This window comes from Osmia bicornis, chromosome 15 (genome assembly GCF_907164935.1).
Source record: "Osmia bicornis bicornis chromosome 15, iOsmBic2.1, whole genome shotgun sequence".
NCBI classification, from domain to species: Eukaryota; Metazoa; Arthropoda; class Insecta; order Hymenoptera; family Megachilidae; genus Osmia; species Osmia bicornis.
The window spans coordinates 5,858,031-5,884,551 of NC_060230.1; the positions used below are offsets into that span (position 1 = coordinate 5,858,031).

Sequence of the window (26,521 nt, forward strand, 5' to 3'; positions counted from 1 at the left end):
CAAGGTGTACCGTAAAAGCGTCTGGCTACACCGTCGCCTTCCTTTTCATTTCGTTCCTTAGAAAGCTTGTGTGCGGAAGGGCTAGCCGTACTCGTCCATTGCGCAATTAGCGTCGCCAGCTAGCTTTTCCTTTTTCTCAGAAATTTTTTCTCGTATTCGTCTTAGCCCGCTTTTCGTCTGGGATGAGCGCATTCACCAGATACACATACGTACAGAGAGGAAGAGGAGGGAGAGGGCGCGTTAATTGCAGGGCCAACCCTCGTTGGAAAGCAACGTCTCTAATCTTCTGTGCGGGAAAGGCGAAAATAGAAAAAGAAGTAGGCCACGGGTGACCGAGGTTTTCAAAAATGTATAAGCCTTACCATAGGGAAAAATTGTCCCAACGTGCTGCACCAATCAAGCTTTCCGCTCCGAAAGATTGTTAAAATTTTTCCTTCTTTTAATCATTTCATTTTTCTTCTTTATATTTCTTTGTCGCCTCTTGTAAAATTTCCTCTTCTTTCTTCGCTCAGCAATTGTTAATAGTTCTCGGCAACCGGCGACGCTTTTTTTCTCTCCTCTCAAGAAGAGTTATTTCAGCTTTGTTAGCTAGGAGATCATCAAGTTGAATTGGCCATTTCCAGCTTATTTAACGATTCATCCGACGGAGTCGCTTTAAAATTCGTTACAGCCTGGAATCTGGGACGCAGTACGGAATTTGTTTCCCGTGTACCGTGAGTTTTTGCCGGTCGAACACGCGACTGCAATCCACCCTGTCCGTGCAGTTTCCCTTGCAAGGGGTTAATTTTAAATGGGTTAACCGAAAAACGAAACTGCCTGGCTATCGAGCTCGATGAGTTTGCTTTTTGTTTAATTTAAATGGACGCGTACGGTAAGTGAGTGCAAAACAATTTAATTAAAAATGGCCCAGGTGACTTATAGGGCGCGGGTATAAGACGTCGCGTGGTTGGAGAAAATTTAATTTAAGCCGAAAACATTGCAGCAAGTTATGGTACGATCCCAGGACGGAAAGAAGGTAACAGAGGGTGCATTTTCATTAATATTGATCATCGTTGCTGCTCAGTCATGCGGTTCTTGTTTTGCATCCAGCTGCCCGTTTCTCGCACCTTTCGACCTTTCATCCTACGGCGATGCTTTCCCTACCGTCCGTTGTCTCGAGTAGAACGATAATTAATTTCTTTCGCTCTCGGCTCAATTAATAATGTTTCGTTGCTTCAAAGTCCAACGGTACGGATTCGAGATGAAAACTCATCGCGAACTACCTTCCCTTACCACCGGGCTTAAAAGTGCTCTTCCTTCAGTTCGAAAGATCTTTACGACGGCTTTCTACGTAACTTAAAAGAGATTCTCTTTCTCTTTTGTAGAGAGAAAAGTGAGGTCGAACTGTAGTAAGAGAGTTTCTTAACAACTTATGGAAATACCGTGAAAAGAGCTTCGATTATTAACACGTTTCGTGTTTCGAGTTTTCGTTACTTTCCCCTGTGACTTTTCGTTCCATTTGGATCTGCTTTCATTTCTTCCTTCTATATCGCACTATTTTTTATTTTGAATGATCAATGATTTTGATCGATGACCATGATCGCAACAATCCCAACCAGCCTATAGATTCTCTCAATCTCCCGTCTGTTCTCGTGAAAAATCACGGCAGTACCCCTGGTTCCAACGATCGATACTCGATCTCGAGACCGTTAACGATGCAATTTTCATCGGATATCCGGACGGGCGCGTTTCCCACCGAATTTCGTATCGTAAATGCATTCGTAACGATGAAAAGTTTATTCCGTGACAAATGATCTCGCAATGAAATTTGCATTCGCGTTAACCGACGCATGCTTAATGGAAAACACGAGCGGGAAATTGGACTTACGATCGAGTTAGCTGCATCGTTGTTGCCGATTACTTACGCTCGTTTATTTTTAACAATCGATGAATATATTCAAACATCGACGACAGCCATCTCTACGATAATAGAATGTAAATTAATTATTGAAAAAATTATTAATAAAAGGAGGAATAATTTTTACTTCCCTAGGAAAATAATAATTGCAATTTCGATGGCAGGAGTATGTATCAAGCGGAGGACTCTGCAGTTCTAATTTCTGCTCCGCTATTTCTTCTTTGAACGATGATGGAGTTCGGGGACGGGATGACTGAAAATGACATTAGGCGTCGGATGAAATTGAATAGTAAATCGTTTATTAGTACGAAGGTGTGATAGTGTCTCGAGTTAGCCTTGGCCGACATTCGTGATTAGAGTGAACCTGTGATACCATAAGGTGAACGAGTGTGATAGAGTTTTTTTCTTTCTTAAATGATGTAAGAGATAGATGTTAGAGCTAGTTACCCTGTTCTGCGAGCTGGTGTTCTCCCCATCGATCGGACCGATTTCACGAGCTCACATTTTTATTTATTTATTTTTCTTTTATTTTTTACGACCTTTATCTTATCCCCTTTAGATCATCGATTCTATCTTGTTTCTTTTTTTTTTCATTCACCCTTCCATTCGATTCACCCTCAAGACGGCGCGATGGAAAAGGAGAACGCCCGTGCAAGCTAACTTTCAAGAATGCTACTTGTTATCATCCGAGGTACTCTAGTGCCTATGTTTTCTGTCATCTGATTTTTTTTCTGCCTATATCGCTAAATCGCAGCTAAGATTAGCGAGACTGAAGGGTACGAAAGGGGTGACAACCCTCCGTTCTCCCGTTCGAACGCAACAATAAATAATAATCTCGCGACTCGTATACGCGTTTTCAATAAGGGACAAGAAATCTTCCTATCGTTCGTTCGTTCTTACACTTCCTTCTCAAATTTTCTTCCTTTCTGCCTTGGTTCTCGCGCCAATTGGCCAGCCAACGAAATGCTCGGAAGGAACGAAAAAACGAAAGGCGAAAATCAAGCTCACCCTTGTTTATCTTCTCTCAGCATAGTGATAATAATAATAATAATCAATACGTTATACGCGGTTTGCATGAATATCGATAATATAACAATTGTTCGATTGCGACAAAGTACGTGTTGGTAGCGAATACAAAGATCGAAGGGTAGGTGTCTAATTGACAGTAAAATTCCTTCGGGAAACTGTCGAGAGCATTTTTAGCAAGTGAATACTCTGTTGAAAAATACTTTCAACCCTCTATCCACTTGCTAGAAATACTCTCGACAGCTCATCGAGCGAGTTTCACTCTTAAATGGGCACCTACCCTTAACCGGGGCATAAAAACGATACTTTACCCCATTTTCTTTTAAATAAGAACAATGATAATAAATTAGGTTTCGTCGTACCTACTGTACACGAGTTGTGTGTCTCTCTTTCTTTCTGTGTGTATACATATACTTTTATATACCGTATATATAAAAAACGATCTCGAGAAACGTTTGACTAACATGGACGTAAAATCGTACAAAAGCGTTTGCCATTCTAATTCCATCGTGCGTGTTCTCGCGACCCGCCGTTCGTTCGCTCCTTTCATTCTTCTCTTCCTGCACTCTTTGATTGTACGCATCTTTGATCATACGTTGTGACTGGTCGTGCGCTTTCTTTCCCCCCCACCCCACCCCCGATAAGTACATGTAATACCACCTACAGTTCACCTTTATTCTCGAGCGCGAGCTCGTTACACCCTCGAACATCCCCCGTCTAGATCGATACTCGCGTTTCGCGGTTTCCTCGTCACGTGAAAAGATAGAAGAAAAATAGAATTTCTATGTAGACTTTAAACAGTCCTCTTGGGCGAATTTTTATAGCTTTGCCGTCGCGTGAAAAATAAGGGTGGTTTCGTAATTGTTTAATTTTCAATTATTTTACGAATCACTGAAGCGTGGAAAAAATTTCTGAACGCAAGGGTAGTCGAGGGGGTAGCGCCTCGCGACCGTGTGTCCGATAGTGGTGTCCACTAAGTAACCTACGCACACACCTGATTTCTCGGCTCGTACATATAAAATTATATTTACAACAGAGTGATCTTTATTTTTTTTTTCGTGAGGTATTCGCTCTACATGCATCTAAAGTGTGTACAGTAGCAGGAAGCGAAAGGGAAGCAACGGGAATCTGGATCATCTCCAGATAATCTCTTTAACACGTTGAATGGCACAATGAAAATACATGTATATTGATTATTAATGATATTAACACATTACGTACCACGTTGATCATCGGATGGACCAGGATTTTTATCGAAGGCACAACTTCAATTAAGCGAGGAATTATGGTTTTCAGTTTAGCATAAAAGCAAAATAGGAAACTAATAATATAATTGCTACTTTTGGTAATGAAAATTTTGCTCCTAGTTTCAAAATATTTATTGTAACTCTTGAAATTCATGTGGCACGGGATGTGTAAGAATTAATTTTGTTTAGTTACCTTGAATTTTGGGGTTTAAAATGACTCTCATGCCATTTAACGTGTTAAACGATTAGAAAACCTCGTTTTCATCGTTTTCTCGTTTTTCCTCTCGCACTTTTCATCTCACTCTCGTCTTGTTCACGCGTTAAGTCTCTATCGGCGCTATACAACGCGCTGCTCGATATAAATAATTTAAAAATTATATACTTTATATATATATTAAATTCATTCTCTGTTTCTTTTGTCCATTGCTCGTCGCTCAGGGAACACGTCACACGTCACACATGCACGCACACGAGATAGTTCGATAACGATATGATACAGGTATGCTAAACCGGGTCTATCCCCGGACGCGTTTCTTCTTCACCCTTTCGCTTCCTGCATCGTTTATTTACACGGGATCGCTCGCGAATAATGCTTGTCCGCTTTCTTAAACTCTACTGTATTGTTATAGCTATAGTTGCCTTTTGTATCGTGTACCAGCGTGTGCAGAGCCTGTACAGCTTAGTAAGAACACTGTCCTTCCTATCATCCTTTCAGAATCTTCATCTTGGTCTGTCTGTCTCTCCGTGGCAGCGTGATCGAGTCGCCTCGCGAGCGGAAAATCGTGCGACTACCGACGACATACCGTACGATATTAATTAGAATCGTTAATACTACGAGGGTACGTCATCGCGTGAAAATATGGGGGAGTTTAAGCTTCCGTTTGATCGATTTCGAAATTGTTTATAAAATATGAAGAACCAAAACTTATGGTTGTTAGTGTCACGCTAAAACGTACCCCAAAGCCCGATGTCCTCCCTGCGAATACCATTACCCGGAAAGATCGTTTCGATTCTGTGAAAAATGAAAAAAGAACATAAGGAAACATGTTGCACTGTTGTTGTTTGATCCGTTGGGAAAGGAAACCGTCTTGATACGCGACGAACCGTTGTCAACAGCTTTCAAGTTATCGTTTTGCCAGGTTTACAGAAGAGCTTTGAGAATGTGGAACGAACAGGGAAAGGGCTCGCAGAAAGAAACGCTATCTATTCTCTTTGGAGGAGCATCAAGGCTTTCGCGAAAGCTCCCGCTTTCTTTCCTTTCTTGATGGATTTTCTTTTCCTTTCCTTTTTTTTTTTCTTGTTTCCCGATTCAAACGCGCCGCGACCTCGTACGAGATTGCAAAAATAGGAGCGTGTCCCCTTGATCGTTCGCGTTGAAAATATCCGTTCCTGCGTTCTTACGTTATACGATAATTACCTAGCGTTCGTAATTGACGAGGAAAAGTTGCAACTCTGTGCTTAAATTACTGGTGAAACTACTAGCGTGTATGTACGTGTATGCGTGTACGTGGTACCGAATGAATTCGTCGCGAGTGTCTAAGTGCACGAGAAGGTATTTAGGTGCTATTCTAAGTATCTGTTCCGGGGACAAACGCGTATGAAACTGTTCTCTGGTATTTATTTTTTTTTTTGTACGTAATTATGGCTGATATCTCTTAATCGAGGGCAGTCTTTGCGAAATTGTTTAGGATCGTTTGGCAGTGGATCGGTTCACCATTTCCTTCTCTCTATGAAAACGTTTAAAATCCATTCGTCACTGTGGTGAGACGCGGTAGGTAGTCGCACGTCTCGTCACGATAACTCGTCGACGTTATATCGTTAATTATATTTTTAATAATAATCGTCTCGCGAGCAGCTCTACGTGTATTAAATTACAAACTAGAAGGCTAAAAAGTCGGATTACTTAATAGCGTCCTTTGGTACCAGCCTGAGTCTCATTAGATTACAAATAATTTCTTTAAATAGTCTTACTAAATCACTAAGAGATCACTGTGTTTTCCGTGAGTGTGTTTCTGTCGCGCCCTATAATAAACCTGATCGTCGACGTTTTATAGTCTTTTCTATTGCTCCGATAGATATCCTTTGAACCGCTAAGTTCCTTCTCATCATCGTTCGATACGAAATACTAAAATACAATACTTTCTATATCACGCGCAACAATTATAATAATAAAAAAAAAAGAAAAAAGAAAGCAAAAATAAAATACGCCAGCGTATCGTTGCTAGGCGTACGAAAATAAAATTCTCTATTCCTCGATAGACGAAAACAATAAAATGAAAAAAAAAGAAGAAAAAACAATTTACAAAATAAATACGCGAAACAATACGCGGGATCGTTACTTTTTAGAAAAGTAATTACAATCTTCTACTTTATCTCTTTCTCCTTATCTTTGTCATCTTTGCAGATAATCCGTTCTTCGAAGGTTGCTCTTCGTGACCAAACATTAGGACACGATGTAATCCGCGGAATGATGGGAATGATGCGAGTTTCGATGCTTGTCCTTCCTGTGATTTGTCCTCGAATTGCTGCTGCGTGTACCGGTGGTACCGGTCGTACCGGATGTGTGATGGCTGTACCCGCTGTCGCTACCGAAACTACTGTCCGGTTGAGCTTGGTACAACCTGCCGGAAGAAATCTGCTCGCCGTCTCTCGTCGCGTAATACACCGGTTGCGTGTACTTGTCCTCGTTATAGAGACGATCGGTTGGCTGCGAATAAGTGTCCGTGTACTCTCCGCCGACCTGCGTGTAGACCGGGGTCGCGTCCTGGTTCTGCAACCCGTAATACTCGGCACCGTATTGCGTCGAGTACTTGTACTTGTCGTTCGATTTCCGTGACCTGTCCTTGTTGCTTCTGGTTTGGCTGGAATAGTGATGGAGAGGACCTAACACCGGCACGCTCTCGTACGGGTTCTCCTCGACCCTGAGCGCCTGGGTGGCTGGCATCGGTGGCACGAAATAGGGTAACCTATGGGCCACCGAAGGGACGGACTGTTGTCGTTGATTGCTATTCGATCGGTTGCCAGCTACACCTGAAATCGGAGGATCTTCGGGTTAAATCTAGAGTTCTTTGAATCGGAGGATTTAGAGCATGGCTGTATCTATTTCAACCTAGACTCACCGGCTACGCTGGGATAGAGCTGGAGCAACGCGTCCAGCAGCATACCCTCGTGAAACTCTCCCACGTCGTGACTCTTGTCTCTCCTGCGTCTGTCGAGACTCCTTGGACTCCTGCCCCGTTTCTCTCGCGATGGCCTGCCACCGGCTGGACAGGTGCCCCAGGTTGGACCGGTCGAGGTTAGCATCCTAGCCTCGGACGGTTCGCCGACCGACAGCTCGTCCTCGGCGAACTCGTCCTCGCTGGCCGGCTTCGACGACGGCCGTTGATGATGCCGATGATGGTGATGATGATGGTGAAGCCGATTCCGTGCGTTCAACTCGCTCTCCTCGTCCGTTTCCGGATGGTCCCCTGGAACGAATGAATAATTCATGAGCAGAGCCCGGCGCGGCATTCGTTGCGCGACCCAGCCACGGTTACGATAATTAATTGGACGGTTCGTTAATTAATTAACGGGCAATCTCTTTTCTCGTGTCAAAGTTACGATCTCCGCTGGATGAAATCAAGTTGAATCGACGGGGTGAGGGTTGCTTTTAATTTTCAGCCGGGTATCAGTGTTGGAATTAATTAGCTGGAGAGTATCCGTTATTGTTGTTGTTGCTTTATTTCAATGAAAACCAAGACAATCGTTGGGCGAAAGTGAAACATGCGATCGTTATTAGTTATCGAACAAGGTTCGAAAACGTGCGTGAAACACGTTTCCGAAAGAATCTTACGGATTTTGCATTTATTATTTCTATCTTTTTTTAAATTTAAATGCGATTTAGACTTTTGCCCTGATTAATTTTCGTTCGATGCGATTGTTAACTGATCGTATTGTTTGCGGGTAAAATCAAACATGTGTTTGAGGCAAAAATCAAAAACGATCATTTTGATTTGGCACCTCTCGGTTGGTCTTTTCATTTCTCCACCCTATACAGGGTTCACCCAATTTTCGCGTTTCGCTGAAAATCAAAAAACAGAGAACAATAGCCGCGTAACGAACAACGCGTACTGCGTTCCACGAATATCGTCCTTTGACCATTATGGGCAAAAAAAAAAAAACGAAAAAATGGAACGAATGAATCATATGGCGTGAATTTGACGAACAGAAGACGCGACAGAAATTTTCGCCTAACGATCGAATAAATGGAAAAGTATACACACGTAACGTTGAAACGGACGAAAGTTTATCGACTGTCTCTAATCGACATTAAGCAATCGACGTTCTCGCAGTTCCTCGAATCTCCCGAGGCGTTCCATCTTCGTTTTCCTCGGAACAAGATCGTTATTTACAGAAAAAGAGACGAGTCTCTGTTTACCGCGGTTGAGCTTTTAATCTCCGTCATTCTATATCTTCTCCTTTATCAACGGTTCAAGCGAATAAGCCAGGATTTCCCCGGGGATACCGAATTCCATCGCGCTAGAAGAAGCTCTGCACTCGGCGCGAAATCCTTTAAAAATCACGAAATAAAATCTATCCATACGCTAATGGATCAGCGAAACATGGATGATACCGAAAAATCTTAACAAGATAACTGTACCAATCGAAATTTGATTGAAGAATAATTCCAAAGCGAGCATACGGACAAAATTAACCCTGTAAATTCCATCTTCCGATGGCGGCGCTGAGTGGTGCCCGTTCCCGAGCGGTGATTCGGGTAAAAACTTGCAAGGTCCCCTCGGAGTTCGGGCAAAAGTTTTTTCCGAAAGGGATTTCACCGGTATGAGACCACCCCGCGTGACGTTAACCAAGACAAATTATCGTGCCGAAGCGGAGGAATACGATCTCGTATTATATATAGCATAGGTGTGTGATTCATGCAGGTACACACGTGTTTACGTGCACATATACAGACAACGGATCGAAGCGATGCGCCTTGTGCAGCACGTATATTCGATTACCGCATCCTCGTCAAACGTCGAAAGTCTCATCACCATGCTAATTAGCCATCCGACTAATGGGAAGTATAAGTCAGAGGTCGTGTCACGCTTATCTCCTTCGGGAGAAGGCCGCGCAGTATGGCGGGTCGAGGAGTGGGTGGTTTACACGCGGACAGAGAGGAAGAGAAAGAGAGAGAGAGAGGAAGGCTATCAAGATACTCGCCAGGTCTAAGGAACAAGATACACGAAGAAGAAGATGAAGAGCTTCCGATTCCGTCCTGACGGAGATTAGACACCGCCGACGAACTTCATCGCCGACAGTTCTCGTCGAATTAATCGGCAGATAAGAACAGCCGGAGAAAAATGATTCACATGATTCTTTTCCACGTTTCGAAGCTGTAGACCTAACTTATCCCGTCATTTACCCCTAAGCTTAACGTTGAAAGGGTTCCTGCTCTCTTTAATGGTTTGTGAAATCACGGCTCATGATCGCAGTGGACCGCATTGCCCGCTTGAAAAGCGTCAGTTGTGCAAGTCTGCTCCACGGCAATGAAAATTTCAGCGGAGAAAGAGGGTAGCAGACTTTCGGAAAGTTCCGAGGATACCGGGTCAAAGTTCGGTCTCCGTGGAGTCGGTTCAATATTTGAAAGCGGTTTAACTCGCCAGTTAAGGAAAGGTACACAGAAAAGAAGAAGACACAATACGGTGTTAGCCAACAACAAAGTTCAACCAGATTCAACTCTCAACCGGAAGGTTAATCGCGACACCGTGCAACTGGGATCCTACCTATGTTCTCTGTGAGCAGGATCGAGCCTGAGGATCGCGGGCTACACCTGACACAATCTTCACAGGCGAGTCTCGTCTAGAATGAGAGCGTTTGATTCACGTTTCGACGCGATACGAACGAATTTTTCTTTCGAAACGAAAGAATTTTGCTTTCGCGAAGAAAGCAATCTCGCTCTGATTTTCCGTTGAATTACTCACCGTTGCTGAGCTCCTCGTAGACGGGATTGTAGAGGTCCTGCGACGTGTACGGATCAGGACCAGGACTGCTACACACGAACACCCCTCTGTTGCTATCCTTCACGTCCAGCATCTGTCGTGAGAATGAAAAATTGTTAGAACGTCGAGTTGGTTTCTCGGCTGAGCCGACTTTAACCCCGTTTAAATCCCTACGACATACATTTACAGGGTGGCTATGTTCGAATACTGTAATCGTCACTTGCTACTGATTAATAAAATCATTAGTTTTTCCGATAGAAATTGTCATAACTTTCGCGGCAAGTCGGAAGAGCTAAGATTCCGCCAATCTCAAGGATGAAACGTGTCCTTATTGCGTTTCCGGTCGACAATTAACTCGTTCCCACCCTTAAAGACCCTCGAAATTTTCCGATATCCCGTCGCCCCGGGGCAAAACTTTGGCCAAGGAAACGCTGACGCAGAAACGAAGGGGTTGAAAGTTAATCCTTGAATCAACGGAGAATTGAAGCAGGGAGGATAGTAAGGAACGGATCCTGATTTTATTTATTGAAGCAACAAAGGTGGTTTCAGGTGAATTTCCTAAAATCTGACCCGGTAATTAATTCTTGAGATTTTCTGCTGCTCTGGTTAAAAAAGATTCGAGGAAATGAGAGAAGAGGGATGACGCGACGAGATTGCTGAGATGATCGATACGACACGGAGGTAGTTCATCTTTTCTTCCGGTTAACCCAGTTTCGCGACAGTTGGTTTCCGGTCTTCTTGCTCTCTTGCATTCACGAATCCGTCTAAATGGCGACTTGATAACAAATTTACAGCCGAGAATAATAGACACAGAGATATTAAATATTTTTAACTGTGAACATTCACCCTGTGTCTTGGTATTTTTTAACGAGCTACGAAACGCCAAGTATCCGAAGAGGTCGAGTTACAAGTTTATAACAACGACGGCGGAAGAGAACAATAGCGAGGAGAGGTTCGAGCACTTTCCGAGTACTTCCTAATAAAATTTGATGGGGTTGATTTTCTGCTTGCATACGTTCCCATTGTTCGTTCGCACGGCGCACTGTACTAGCCGAAGCTCGAAAATGTTTGCACAGCGTTTTGTTTTCTTATTGTCTCGAAACTGCTTTTATATAATGTAAACGATGGTCCATGAGTATTTGCGTAACGATGGTGTACCGCAGTTTCTTCCATTTTCAAATTATAACGCTGTCTTGCAAAGCTTTCTCATTTGAAATAACGTGGAAATTTGCAACGCATAGAGAAATTCCTAATTCAACTAACGGACTTTGAAAATAATTTCTCGAAGAAAGTGGAAAGGCAATTGGATATCTGTGAACGATCCGTCGTCCCTGTGACCCCGAATCGTAAAAATCGAGTTACCTAGGTAATCTAGGAAGCGAGGACAGGGAGCGAAGGCAAACGAAACGATCGAGTTTCCCTTCGAATTGAAGTCCCGCGGGCTGCGCTATCAACCACAAAGGAGGATCACTCGATTACTTTTGCTTCGTTTTCATCGCACCACGGCTAGAGGGTTTCTCTCCCTCGCCACGGCCCCTTTTCCTTGTCTTCTCGCATCTCGTCTAATCACGCGTTCCACCCTTCGTGTTTCCGTCTTTCGATTACCTTCTGACATCTCGATAACCGAATTATCAACCTTCAACTTCTTCTTTCTTTTCCTCTCTTAATCAACGATTTCTTTTTCCGTTCTTATTCGGTCGAATTGGTCGAATTTTGTGTTTCATGATTTTTCTCGTCTTGTTTCGAAGGGTAAAAGATAATTTGCAAAATCGTGACAAGGAGAGCGAGAAGAATCAGAGTAGAATCTTCCAAAATTGCTTGCCAGCTAAGAGAGAATCGAGATGCAGTCGGATGATAGACGGCAGAGCAAACGCCCGAAGCTCTTTGCTCTGAATACAGATTCCAAGGGCGATATTATCGCTCTCGAAAGAGGATCACTCGATTACCGGCGTCTCGTTTAGGGCGACAGGCCCGGACGAAGGTAATTGTCGCCCTTATGAAGCGTAGCTCCGGCAATGCAGCTCGAGGGTTCTTTCTAATGGATACGAACGCTTCCTCCTCGAATCACGTCCCCGTAAATTTCGCAAAACTCATCAACGAGTAGAAAGGAGAATCTGGTGATAATTCATTAGAAGTTGACTTCCAATTTCCTTAATAACGAAATGAAAAAATATATTTTCATTTCAGATGACACGAATGCTTCCCTGTTTCCTTCGTTTCCATTTTTTCTCATTTCTATCCTCGAATCCCTGGATGATCACGTCATCTCGAATTTTCGATCCTATACATTCGCCAAGGGTCTCGACATTCGGACAAATCTTGTTAAATTCCCTTTGGAGAAACAGATAAAGGGATGGATATAAACAGCGAGATCAGGTCAAGCGAGCGTGAAAGAAGGAAGGAAGGAAGGAAAGAGGAACGAGATTGAGATAGAGGCTTGATCCATCGTATCCAACAGCAGGAAGCAATATGTCCGTGCTGTAATAGCATGGAGCACGGAGGTTAATGGGTTGTCCTTAACACGCCTAACCTGCCCGACGTTCCCCCGTGTCTGTCCGCAGTGAACGGCCTCTACGTCTGTTCCAACCTGGCCATCGCACATTGTATCGCGATAACCAGCCACCCTTAATCGACTAATTTACCGCGTCTCTTCCAATTACCGGATATGCGCGAAGAATATCAAGCTATCGACGAACCTAATTTCTCCATGTATCATCCGTTTCTCGACCCTTCAGTTAAACGTCACGAATCTAATCAAACGATCCTGATACACCTCTCTCTCTCTCACTCAATTTATCGATCACGAAACTCTACTATCTAAGCAGTTTCAACATAAATTAATATTCTCCGAGATAATTGTCTTGGGTATCTAAATGGAATGCCAGATGAAATGCTAGTAGAGGACAAGCGAACTGAGGGCCAAAATCCACTTTACGACCGCTCCATGTCCATTTTCGTCACGCTTACTTGAAATTAACCATCGACCTACTTTCTCATCGTAAACCACTATAACCTTGCACGCTAGCCATAAGCATGTTAATCTAACCTGACTAATTGTTAGTTAGGACGGGAATCGCGTTAGGTCGTCAAGTCAGATCCCAGATTTCCTCGTTGGCCATCGTTTTCCTCGTTGGTCCTGCCAAGCTGTCAGGGGTCTGATGGCCTAACGAGGTGCCAGGATATGGATTAAAGCGGCGTAATTGAGCCAACAACAGGTGGATCAACTGCGAATCGAGGAGCAACGAGATTCTCAAGATTGAACGTTTATCGGTTTATCCAGCAGGGAAGAGAATCGAAAAGCGTGGGTGTTGCACGTTGGAAACGGAAGTCTCTCGGTTTCGCAAACGTTCACGGTGTCGTGATCGACAGGGGCCATGGCCTCGTTGCTTAACGACGTGTCACGAGCATCGATCCGAGCCTAGTAATCGAGGCAACAACAGGTGGATATTAAATCGACCGACTTCCGGTCCCATAGATTGCCAATTTATTTGCCTATCCGCTGCCTCGCGTTAGCTGTGCCATTGAAACCGGATGGAGAGAACGAGTTCGATATTTTTGTTTATGAAAAACTGACGCTTGTTCTTTCTTTTTCTCGCTACCTTTCTAGATGGACCCGTTTGTTCTCATAGGAAAAATTTGAACACAGAAGTGGTTATTCCGTGTTCACGTGTATTTTTCGTTTTATCAGGAGACTATTGGTTCGCGCCCGTCGAAGTATCTTTTCTTACACGATTTTTCGCGTTATTCCCTTCGTTACGCCGTAGTTTCGCAACGTTTCTCTTTCATTTTCCGTTTCACGTTGCCGTCCGTTCGCTTACGATGGATGCGAACAGGATGGGATGGGATTGTGGACCGGGTGAATAACCACTCCTCGTCAAATTTTTCAGTAAAGTAATTTTATTTTCTTAAACTCTTCATCTCCTCCCTTCCTCTCAATACTTTTAATATACACAGGATTTTATCTCTCTCTCACTCTCTCGCGTACCTCCGCTCGCTTCTTCCACTTTCGAATCCTACCTTCCCTTGAATTTATTTACACAAGACACGGTTTACCGTACCGTTCACGGCAAAAGACACGTAAACGACAATAAATAATCATAATAATTAATCTGCGCGTGGGGTAATCATTAAAGTGCAATAATTAATCGAGCGTCTAGACAAACGAGGAAGAAACTTAAATCCATTAATTTGTCTTTTACTCGAGTGCACAATTATTCTCACGGATCTCTTTGATGGTTTATATTAATATACGATTATCACTCATTCTCTCGTATTCTCAGCCTCGCACTGTGTATATTATTTACAATTTTCAGGTTGCTCGGGTCTAATCTATTTACAACCATGGAGTGCACCTAGACGCCGTGCTGACACAATCGAAAATAATAAGGCCCCTCGCCCTTTCCTTAAAACCTTCCACTATTTTCATCCTCTTTCCGATATCTCGAAGGTGGGTACCGTACAACCCTCCGTTAAACATACCCACCTTTACACCTTTTCCATTCTTTCTTTCCATCCATTTTGCTTGTCATTCGAGAAAGAGATTGTGCAAGCACGGCTCGTAACAAAATAAATACTGACTAGTCCGCGCTAGTGTCTTCTTCGCCTCGTCATTGATAGCGAGCAAGAGGAACGAAAAGCTGGCCGACCAAATCGGTCGGAAAACAGAAGGAAAGTTGAACGAACGGTCGAGAGTTCCGTTCGGCGTGGAATGCAACAACGTAAAAGAGGGTGACCGGCGGTGCAGGAAGAAAGAAGAAAAAGAAATCGAAATAAAGAAGACAGAGACGATTTCTCGAAAGGGAACACCTGGTATAGTTTTTCGTCAGCTCGCTGAACCCGCAGAGACACTAGACTACCTACAACCTCACGATGGAACTTAACTACGACGACGAGGACGACGAGTTTATAGCGAAACACGGAAGCCACGAATAAAAAGAATCGCTCGAACGATCCTGGAACGATCGTGGCCAACGATATCACGGGATATGTGAAGCATCTCCTGGCCCGTAACACGTTCGAAGCGTCGCAAGGACACGTGGAACGAGATAGGGACAGACATCCGAGACGGAGCAGTCTCTATAAGAAGATGTCGCTCGCGAACGACATGTGTCACGTGTTCTGTACGTACAGATATATGTCCTCGGGCTTGCTGAGCAGACTGTGTATCTGTTGCATCGTGCACAACGGACACACTTCCTCCTCGGTGCCCTCGGCCACGATCCTTCTCGCGGTACCCGGTGCCTTCTTCGACGAACCACCGTTCTCCACGATGTACGCGTAACCGTCCGAGTCGAGGGAGTTCGATCGAGGCGAAGATGAACGGAACAATCTCGACACTTTGTTTCCGCCCGTTTCCGATTGATTATTCGTCCGTTCGTACCTCATCGACTCGATGTCCCGATCTTTGAAATCGATGTACGAGTAACCCTCCGAGTCGACCGACGGTCGTCTAACGTTCGACGCGTCGTCGCGAGACGGTACCGGTTGGCCGTGACCGGAAGGAGCAACGGAACTGTGCGATCGAACGGGTGGCGTCTGAAGCCTGGGTCGATGGGTGGGCGTGATGGGAAGTCGGGAATCTATCGGACGAGCCGACACGCAGCTGTCGTCTAGATCCGAACTGGTTAGGACATTGGATGGCGAGGGTGTAGGTGGAAGGGGTTGTTGGCTGGTTATCAGGGCGTTTTGACTGGCCAGTAGCAAGTGACTGTTTCGAAGAAGGTTATTGCTGTTCTGCGAGAGCGGACTAGTCGAGCTGGCGCATCGTAATGGCGCGTGAGTGGCTATCGAAAGCGGAACACCCTGTGACTTGGCGAGGAGAGCGCGTGGCGTTCGATAACCACCCAAGACCGCCCTCGAGGGCTTGTCCTGTACTCGCAGTATAGCCCTAGGATCCCGGTAGTCGAGATAGTCGAGATGATGAGGCGCGGGAGGTCGGGCACGCTGCAACTGCTGCGGCTGTCGGTCCCCTAGGCTGTGTCGTTGATCGGGATTTCGTACCTCGATCGTCGGCGCCTGGCTCGGATGATGGCTCGGCAGGTGATTGTGCAGCTGCGAGTGCGTCACCGCTTCCGGCAGGTCCTCGTACAGCACCGCGCCACCCGCGCTACCGCTTCCGCCGAGCGACTGTCCATCGGTCAACACGCGAGCCCGGCCACCAGCCGCGGCCGCGGCTGCGGCTGCCGCTGCCGCCGCTCCTGCTGCGCTCTTGCACGGTAGCAGGTTCTGCACTTTCCGCTTGTGCCTGCAACAGAAAATCCGTCCTCCTTGTTAGTCGAATGTAAAAAGGTTAATAAAGAGAAAAATTTGAAAATCCAGGTTACACCATTTTCTTTTACACTTCCGTCCATCGCGTAATCTACCCTCCGGATTACCTCGAAGCTCATTATAATACCATCCGCATAAATTTGAAAAAAATTTTATTATTTCAAGAAAATTCGTACGGGTAAGAAAGGAACTTTTGACCTGCGCGTTTAAGGGGTAGAAAGCGGCGGTAATAAAACGGTTCCTGGTGCGTGATAAAGCACCCTTCAGCGGCGTAATAATTCTACGGGATCGGAAGTGGGAGAAAGACGAACAAATTTGCTGGTCCATGGTAAAAATGCAGAACGGAAGGTTGAGTTTCTCGTTAAAGGTACCTCTATTACAGACAGAAAACCGAGAACGAGTAGATTCTGGTCTCATCTACGTACACCAGGGAAAGTTCACGGCAGAAGGTGGAAGAAGCTCGATTTGCGGTACCCACGTCAATCTCGCCTTCCATCTTTCGAGGTGGAACTCGCGGAACTCGCGGAACACCGACGAGAAAGGCTCACCGACACGCTATTCCGTTGCTACCGCCGCTCGGCAAAGTAGTTTACCCTTCAAGTTTTAATTATCTAATTAACTCCGTCAGTTCGATAATATTTGCCTGTGTAATTAAACCGCGCCAGCTAAGGTTAACAACTTGTGGCGCACTTCTCAATAGTAGGTCGTCGAGGTGAATGGCTGAGGGAAAGGATATCTCTGTGCATTTACACGGGAATAGATCGGGGATGGTGAAGGATATAATAGGCAAATTAATTGTCGAACCGAGACGGTGCTTTCCGGTCTGATTTTTCATCCAACGATCGAATCGAGGTACAAGGCGAGGCATCCGTTATTCCTCTCAATTATCCGTAATACTGTTAACGGGCAAACTTTTTCTCCTTTCTGACCACTGTTACAATTTACACACTACCGCGCCATAAATATTAGTTTTTGTTAGAAAAGAAGATAGAATTAACTGAACTGTACAAAACAACATAATCCATTAAGACAATTAAATTACTCGCTACAATATCATCAGAATGATTAATTTTAATTATACTATACCAACATAGGTGAAATTACTCGAAGAGCTGGTCGAGTCCTAAAAGATTATCCCGAGTGTGGGCAAAGAGCCAGTTACGTCGTAAAACAGCGGTTTAAACGAGAAACTGGAAGTCTAGATCCGTGTTTCGAGGAACTCGCGATGACCCCCGGCATGCGTTTCCTCGTGAACCGTTCCCATTCCAAGTTTCACGCTCCACGGTCCGAGCCGAAAGAGCCAGTATATAGAGACGAGCGTAAACTAAGCATCGTCTGCTTCCTCTACCGGCAAGATTTCAATTTGCCTAATGCCGTCGACTGTCAGGCATAGAAATGCGACCGCGCTTAGCGTTTCTCTCGACGCGTACCGACCGCCAAACACGGTCCGTGAGTTTGCATGCACAGTTGCATGCCCACGGCGCCATTTTCGCCTGCAGCATGACGAGAGCAACGTACACCGGATGCACGTGAAAAGCGTGGCAGCCGACGTGCAACCTGCTTCTCACCCGATCCCCGTCCATTCGTTCTGATCGTCTTTCTCTTTCGTCGAAAAATTGAAATATTAATATCAATCGAGAGAGGGTATTTACTCCTCGAACGACATACGGCGGCAGGATCATGATTCCGTTTTGAAAAATACATCTATATGGAATACATTTTGCATTTGAATTTAAGGGATGCACGGTTCGGTTCAATTTCCTGGCCGGTGTCATCCTGTTCGGTTAAAGGATATACCTGTATATCGAGGAATAGTGGAGGAACGACAACATTACCGATGTCGAAGGAGGAGGAACGGAGAATCCTGCGAGTTATGAAAGGTAAAAGGGTGCGAGCGGTCGGGTGAGGGAAGGGGGTGGAAAGTCGTTTATCGAGTCGACAGGTTGGGTGTACCCAGGCGCATTGATATGCAAAATTTGTAGTTTCGAGAAGCTTACGAGAAACTCCGGCGGCAAGTAAACTTGAAAATCCGATGCGCTCCGGTACCAGGGGTTGGCTTTAACCGGTTCCCGCTTCCGGCACGAGGTTTCACGTACGCGCTGTGTCGGCTGCCCCGAACCGAATACCTTTAACGCGCTCCTAAATATTCCGACGACATTTTTGCGGCTTCCGAAACACGTGCGAAGGAATATTTTTTCTATCCCTTTCAAAATTCGCCCCTTAAAGCTTTCTTAGACAATTTTCTTTATTTCTATTTTATAAACGCACGCGGAAAACAAAATTGTCCCTATTTTTCGATTAAAGTGTGCAACTTTCAGTCGGAAGAAGAGAGTGTGAGGGTTGAAAGGTAGCCCGAAAGATCGGTTCGTTCATTCGCAAGGATTATACGGAAGTCTGCAGATGACTGAAAGCAAAAGCGAGTTGATACGCGTTTCCTCGTAGTCGCACGCAACGCGTAATACGACGAACAGGCGAGCCGTGAAAACGCTCTGGAAAGGCTGAAAGACGAGCTGCGAGCGTCGGGGCAAGATAGAAACAGAAAAGGCAGTTAATTAGTCCGAGTTAAAAGCTTCGCTTAAATGACCTATTCAACGCTTAGTGACAGCGAACTCGTTCCACCTCGACGCAGCTTTTCGAAGAAAGCTTGAGAAACGAGGCAAGGAGACGGGTCTGCAACAAGGCGTCGTACGTCTTCGTTACGCAGAATGCAACGGTGTATAGTCGAAAGAGGGGATTATATTGTAAGGGTAGGTAGAAGAGTTAAAGGGTAGGTTTCTTCGAGAAAATTAAGTTAAAGTATTAGTCTTGTTATTTACCATCCTTGTATCGCACAGATGGAAAACAGAAAAGATAGGAGATCAATTTTCGAGATAGACAAGAAAGCTATCTTTGATTAGAAATCTTGCTACACTGAAACATAGTAATTTACAGACGCATCGATGATAACTATAAACTGAAACGAATTTCACTTGGGGCTATCGTACATGTAAAAGAGGAAACGTAAATGTAGCCACGTACAGAGGGCCAGGATTAGAAGGGTGGTGGTGAAACCCTTGGACAAACGCGTGCACCAGTGTTCGAAGGGTCGACACTCCACAAAGCTCTTTATGGTCCGTTATACGACCGCAAGCTCGCGATACCGTGTTTAGCACGGCTATGCGATCACGAACACGACTAGCCTATTCCAGGTGCATTCACAGTCCCAGTGTTTCTCATGCAATGCGCGTTTTACGATTTCACCCGTCGCTCACCCCTCCGATTCGACGAACGTCAAAATTTACGCATTTCTTTGAAGTACCGTAATATCAGTGGCTCACGCGATGCGAGCACAGTTGACAATTACTTGCTAACAACACTGTCTGCCCAAGTGATTTATTTCCCTTGATTTGCGGACCATTAGGTCTTAAATAACGTGGGACGTGTACTTTTATGTCATCAAATCGTGTCAGACTTTTTATTTGAAAATCAAAACCATTTGATATGCAACAACGAAAACTATTCCACCGGTTTCTGCGTGCAGACACTTTATAGCCCTTCAAACTTTATGGGTCCTCTCGAGGGTCGGACCTTAGGCGAAGCATAAATCCCGTTGATTTATCTCGACGAGCATACAGGGAGCCGTGCAAAACCAAATTCAACCCCTTCTTCCCGGTGTGTCCAGCTCGTACAAGCAGTCTGGGATATTGTTTTGCCGCTATCACGGTACACGCTTATCAGGAAGGGTTAGCACCGCGGTGACATTATTTCCGTCCGGTCGAGCGACCTCCCCCGCGACGGTTATCGGAAAGGGAATCGATTCGGATCCTCCTCGTCATCGATTGTTTTTGACTATTCGGAATAGGGTCTCTGTTCATCTTTAGGTACGAATATTTAACGATGTACAGAAAAATTTTGTGCAAGCCAAAATAGATCTAAGCAGGGAGGGGGTGGAAAGTAATGTTAGATGGGGGTTGTATACGCGCACGTGGCGCGACGTACGACGTCGCCTGATTGAAACACCGTGGATATTTAAATTGCGAAAGTTTACGAATAAATTTGTGTGCTAAGGCACTTCTGGTCGCGCGTTGCTCTTCCAGCCGAGTTTACCCTCGTTTTCTTTTTCCAAGATTTACCTAATGAGCTGGCGGCCGCCCGAACAAATACAGCCGGCGCGCTTTCCGCGTTTCCCCTGACAGAAAAGCCACGTTGAAAAACGCGGATTGTTCTTTCATCGCTTTGCCATCGTAAACTTCTACCCGGTTTCGTTTTCCCTCGACCTTAAACCAGGAGAACGTCCTACGCGCCGCGCTTGTTTATTAATTTCTCCCCAACGCGACCAGGAAGAATCGATACCTCGGAGACGCGGTGTTAATCTCTCGAAAGAATCAAACAGGATATTATTAATTACGAGTTCAAATTTATATCGTTGTTTTTTCAAAAAAACCTTTCGTCAGGATCGATTTATCGAGGAATTGAATGGCGGAAGGGCAGCTAATCTCTGATCGACGCGAACAAGAATCGTCTGCGTCTAATCGGATAGCGGCGGGCCGCAGGTACGTAGCAAGGAGGGCTATTGAAGACGTTGAGAAGTTGGCAGACGAGGAGACGGCTAGAGTTGTAATAGGAAGATAGCGAGAGGGCGAGAGAAGGGTGGAGGTTAGTAAGTGAAACGGAGCTTGATTAACCAGCCGTCTGACCGAGCGCCTTTAGCTCCGAGCACCGGTCGAAACGGAATGGAAGCTGGCGTCGTAATGACCTCAAAGGTGCTTTCGGATCCGCATAGAAGGTGTGCTGTCGCATCAGACATCTCTCGGAATTGTACATTGTCCCTCGAGTGGCACCCACTTGGCACAACGGACCACATTAACCGACGATGCCTGTGTAGATCAAGTGGAGGATCCTTTGACGAACGGCATTAACGTCGTTTCGAGTGCCACTGGATCCTTTGGACAGACACCCTTCACTGATAACATTCCGTTTACCGTTTTCCACCCTCGAATCTTTTCCGCGTGTTTTGGACACAACTTAAAAATAAAATTTTCAGGAATATTCCGAGTTCACGTGGACGTTGACGCGAATTAAATAAAAGTCTGGAAACAGCCAAGCCGTATTGTGCCGCGTCGAGGGAGGTAAGAAGGCGAGGAAAGGGATAACGGAGGAACACGGAGCAGGAGGTCACTGTTTGTCGTGGCTAAAAGCATCGGCAATATTATGTGGATGTAGTATCGGATGTCGTTGCGTCTAGCATGTACGTCCCCCCGGGTGTCCGGTTACCGTTTACGTCCCGAAGGAGCATCATCCTCCGATTTCGAAGGATAACGCGGATCTCGTAGCTTCGAACGGAGATTGCGGTCGGATGAGTAGACCGTTTCCTTTTTGCCTTTCCTTTCCGCTCACTGCATCCTTTCTTCCTCTTCTTCTGGTCGCTATAGCGATCAATAAGACGCGTTTTATAGCAGACAAGCTCGACGCGAATGGAAGGATCGCAGTGGAATTGTTGCAATTTCATGGACGATCCTCTTATTGGGAACAGAATTTATCTCGCGAAATTTCGAATGGTTATTTTATTCGGATTTTAACGCGTTGTCCCGGTGCAGGTGAATTCGTTTCGCGTAGTCAAAAGATTGAATTATTATAATATTAATAGACGGGACACATCGCTGCTCTCGGCTTCGGATTTAAAGCGAAAAATGTCCATCGATTCGATTGAAATTAATAAAAATCCAGTTATTGCATATCGACGAGAGTGATCGGCGATTTTTATCGGCTCCTCGATGGATCTTCACGAGAGCGATTCAATCTCGCTGTCTGCACGGATCTAGGTCAAGGGTCGACCGGTTTGCTGGAAGGGAATTCGCATTTCAGGAGCATCACGTTGACGTTCTGGCAGACTTTAATCGCATCTGCACCGTACGTTCAGCGACCTGTCACTCGTCAACGAGCTCGAGCCTCGAATTCGATTTACTCGCCTCTATCTCCGTCTCTCTTCCTATTTCGCCGGTCACTACACCCTTTCGATTCGCCGTCTCGCTCTTTCCTTTTCACCATTCCCGTTGCCGCTGAATATTCAGAAGGCGTTCGTTCGATAGATGGCTTAGCCTGGTGATAAGAGGGGAAAAATCGAGGAGGGAGAAAGAAGTTGGAAAGGAGAGAAACGGGCGGACGAGCAGGTATTATGCTTGGGAAGGCGAGGAAATTAGCTCTCGCCAGTTTTAATATCCGTTTTATTTTATTTCGCCGAGGGATGCGACTCTGGACCCATTATACAGGCTGATTCACATAATTTACGCGGGTTGTAAACTGTAACTTAATTAAACATAAACCAGAAGAAATATATTCAAACAAAATGAACCTCTTTGCACCATCCAACATTTCCATTTTCCATTTTCAAGCAGCATCACAGTTGCGATTGGACATGAATTACCCTGTATAAATCCCTTCTTTACGTATCGTCGCGAAAGATCGTCATCGCAGAAAGGATAAGTGGAAAGAGAAAGCGAGAGGATCGATCGACCAATTTCCTACCCAAGGATTATTATTTTCCATGGCGGAGAAATTTAATTTTCATGTTTTCCAAACTGTTCCTCCCGGTCTCTCCTTTCACCTCTTCGACGGTGTTATAATTCAAGCTACTAGTAGCTTTATCGCGGCAGTGGCTTAATTAGAATTTTTAATCGTTCACCACCGTTTCTCATCGAGCATAGAAAGCCGCGTTCTCTTCGATTTTCGACCGTTCGATCGAGTCTATGGAAATTCTCGAAGCGTTCGCCGGTTCCCAACCACCCTCGACCGTAAATTCGTTTCAATTAATTTAACTAACAAACGTCGAGCGTCGGTTCCCTCCCTCTCGGTGTCGTTTCAGTCGCTAGTATTTCTGGGGATCACTAAATAGAACGTAAACAGAGAATTGCTTTCGAAAGTTTTCGAAAGTTTCTTCAGTTTAGAACTAGAGACGAAAGGCGATATTCCGCACGCGTTATCGGCAAAGGGGCAGGATTTTCCGAGAAGAGAAGTTGGTTTTCATTCGCGTGCAACGATCGCGTTACGCGCCTCTATACTTCCCTTTTTTTCCACCAGACGAAGAGCAAACGACACGAGCGTCGCGACGCTGAAAGACGAACGAGGCGCATTAACGAGAAACCAACGGAGTCTTCACGAGAATGTTGAACCGAGTCTGAATTCGATTTTCCCTGCTATTTCGCCTCGTTGCCACGAGTAGTTAGCATAATTCTGTTTATGAAACTCTCTGCCGCTCTTCTACTATCTTCTCCTTCTATCTACAACAATTTTTTCTCTTTCTATTCACGAAATTTTCATCGTCGACGCGCTATTCGTCGTGCACAAAAGACGAATACCCACGGTTACCTCGACCCGACTGTTTCCATGCTGCAATCACCGTCAATGAGGTGTAACTACCGGTGTAATCGAATTCCATTCGAAGCCAAAGCCCGGTATTAATTCGATCAGCAACTTTCCAAAGAACTACCACCGTCGAATTTCCATTTGTCGCGCGGTTGCGGTCGCAGTAAACACGTCCGCTACAAACGCCAATTTCAGGAGAGGGCACCCTAGTTTGACAACTATCGTTGATTAACGCACTAATATTACCAATTCGAGACGAACGGTTTTGATTAACAATAGCAGTTTAACGAGGAACGTTTGTCGATAGTTTTCGAAAGTTCACCATTTTCTACTAACCCTTCTCGTTAGATTTATAAAATTCATTACAGATCATAACAATATTCGAACAATGGTATTTAGTTAAATGCAAAAACACAGCTTAATTATGATATAATTAATACGGAATTGGTCTCATTTTCGTTGTAATTACAACTCGGATATGATTCCCTATGAAACAAATTGACCTCGCCGATATCGATTTCAATGGATCGCCGACATGTGTTAGTTCATTTGGATTATATTTGCATATTTTATGTAACCGTATATTGCCTGTAAAATACACAAGCTTTTGTATGAATTATTATTATTATTATTATTATATCATGTAAATTGCATACACTTATCTCTTTAATTACAATAATATTCACACCGGAAATGAATAAACCTCCAACAGCAATTACAGTATCAAGTTCGCTAAACTCGTAAACCTAAATGTACATTTCATGCAAGATTCGATATGGCCATCAGAAGGGCCGAGCATCAAGACGAGGCACGCAGCCACAATTCCCAAGGAAGCAACCCTCGGAGTCCCATAACCATCCGCAAGTAGCACAGTCCGTCGATAACCGAAGGAATTCGATGCTCCCGGAAGACGAAGCCGTCGCGATGCACCGGCGGCACACGAATCCTCCTCGGCCATGCGCCAGTAGAGTAGATCAGTGAAATTGCCAACGTTACGCCAATAATTCGTGAAATGCAATTGCCATACGAAGGGCCGACCAAACCGATATGCAGGTAGCAGAGGTAGACGGTATACGGGAACGGACTCTGCGGTCCAGGAAGGTCCATTCCCTTGAGTATGGTTCGCATACTCGACATAACATAACCGACGTAACGTCCTATTAAGTTCCATTTATACATCACCGTACCGTCGTCCTATCGTCAACGTAGCTATTCAATTTTTATTGTTTAACTTCACATTCGTAGAAATTTTCAAGACACACTCGCGACCCAAAAATCCAAGGTTTCAGAAATTTTCGTGTCAAGGGAGTGTCGCGAAGGAATCGCCTTCTTCCGCGACACTAGTCGCTTTTTCTCCCAACGTTTGTTTCGCGCGGCCGTTGACGATTTTCTTTCCCCAATTACGAGCGGTGAAAGCCACGGGGAACAAAAACTCGCCGGGTGAACGACCGTGCATCGCGCGAAAGCCTCGAGTACGCGAATGAAAACGTAACGAGCTTGGCTACACACATTCAACGGTGAATGGGGTGTATCTAACCGGACCGCGACAAAATCGCAGGTGCACGGAATAAACAAGAGAAAAAGAGAGAGAACGAGGCGCACGGTTTGTGCAATTTTGACTGGATGTTCGCGCACGGGGAGAGCCGCGATTACGCGCGTGCAATCTACGCGCCCTTTGCAAAAAGCAGACGGACCCGGTGCGTGCCAACAGTGGTTAACGTCCCTGCCTTCTCTACTATTCAGAGAAGATGCATGCTAGCAGACAATGACGATGACGTAATTACAGTCAGTTAGTGTAATATTCCCGACTGCGAAATTGCAGCGAAATTGGGACTAGAACGATGCTGGCTCGGAGATTGTGGCTTACGTGCATGACACGGGAAACGAATTAATTTTACGATTTCAATCCAAACATCCTTCGAATGATCTAATAAAATGAGACACCAAGTTTAATATGGAATCTCGAAGTAGCGACGAGGATCTTAAAGTATGCAAGAAACGACGCGGGGAAAGGTGAACGTCATCGGAGGTACGATTATACCAGGAGTAACTGGCGTTTCAAAGACTGACAACCAGCACGAAGATCGCAACTTTCCGCGACACCAAGAGTTAAATCGACGTCACCCACACGTACGCGGACAAGTAGTAGAGAAAATCTGTTGGTTGTCTCCGACGTCTGGGACGTAGCCGAGCACCCATCCTCGACACCCGACATTCACTCTTGTCGCGTTGAATGCTGTCTCTCCTGACGGCCTGTCATCACCAATTATAACCCATTCAGTACTGCCACGGGTTAAATTACCCATAGACTAGCGTCTCACCCTCCATCGTATCCGTCGCTACGTATGTACAGAGAAACAACGAGCATGATTCACTGTTCCCGGCTCTCCCTGAGCGCGCAACCTCCACTAGGACCCCACCGAAATTACCGGCTGATGGACGTTGCGAGAGGTGCAACTGAATGCACCTATGCACCGGAGGTGCATTTCGAGCCGCGACAACCGTCCTCCGCTTGTCTAATGGCCGCCGAGGATGGTCACAATGGACCCTTGATTACGGCCGACTACGGGTACGCGTTCCAAAACAAACGTATGTAAGTGGAAAAAAAGGGTGAGTATACGTTCGGACCCTGGATACTGATTTAAAGCGTAATCGAAAACGGACGAGAACTAATTTTCCTGGTAAATATAAGAAAAAAAGGTGAACGGGTCCGAGGATGAAGAGGATTTTTGTCTTCTCTTAATTACCATCCGTCCTTCGGT

General features: G+C 45.2%; 1 protein-coding gene across 4 annotated transcripts in view; it reads right to left on the bottom strand.

Moving 5' to 3' along the window:
• Positions 1-2,174: 2,174 nt before the first annotated feature.
• The window catches only part of LOC114877828, a 191,868-nt gene continuing 167,521 nt past the window's right edge, over positions 2,175-26,521 (bottom strand). For all 4 annotated transcript variants that reach the window (XM_029190885.2, XM_029190883.2, XM_029190884.2 and 1 more), the window contains exons 4-7: positions 16,152-16,395; positions 10,134-10,245; positions 7,290-7,637; positions 2,175-7,200 (exon numbers count right to left, since the gene is read on the bottom strand). In XM_029190885.2, the coding sequence (XP_029046718.1) occupies positions 6,614-7,200; positions 7,290-7,637; positions 10,134-10,245; positions 16,152-16,395 (1,291 nt within the window). In that variant the 3' untranslated portion in view covers positions 2,175-6,613. The remainder of the gene's footprint in view (positions 7,201-7,289; positions 7,638-10,133; positions 10,246-16,151; positions 16,396-26,521) is intronic.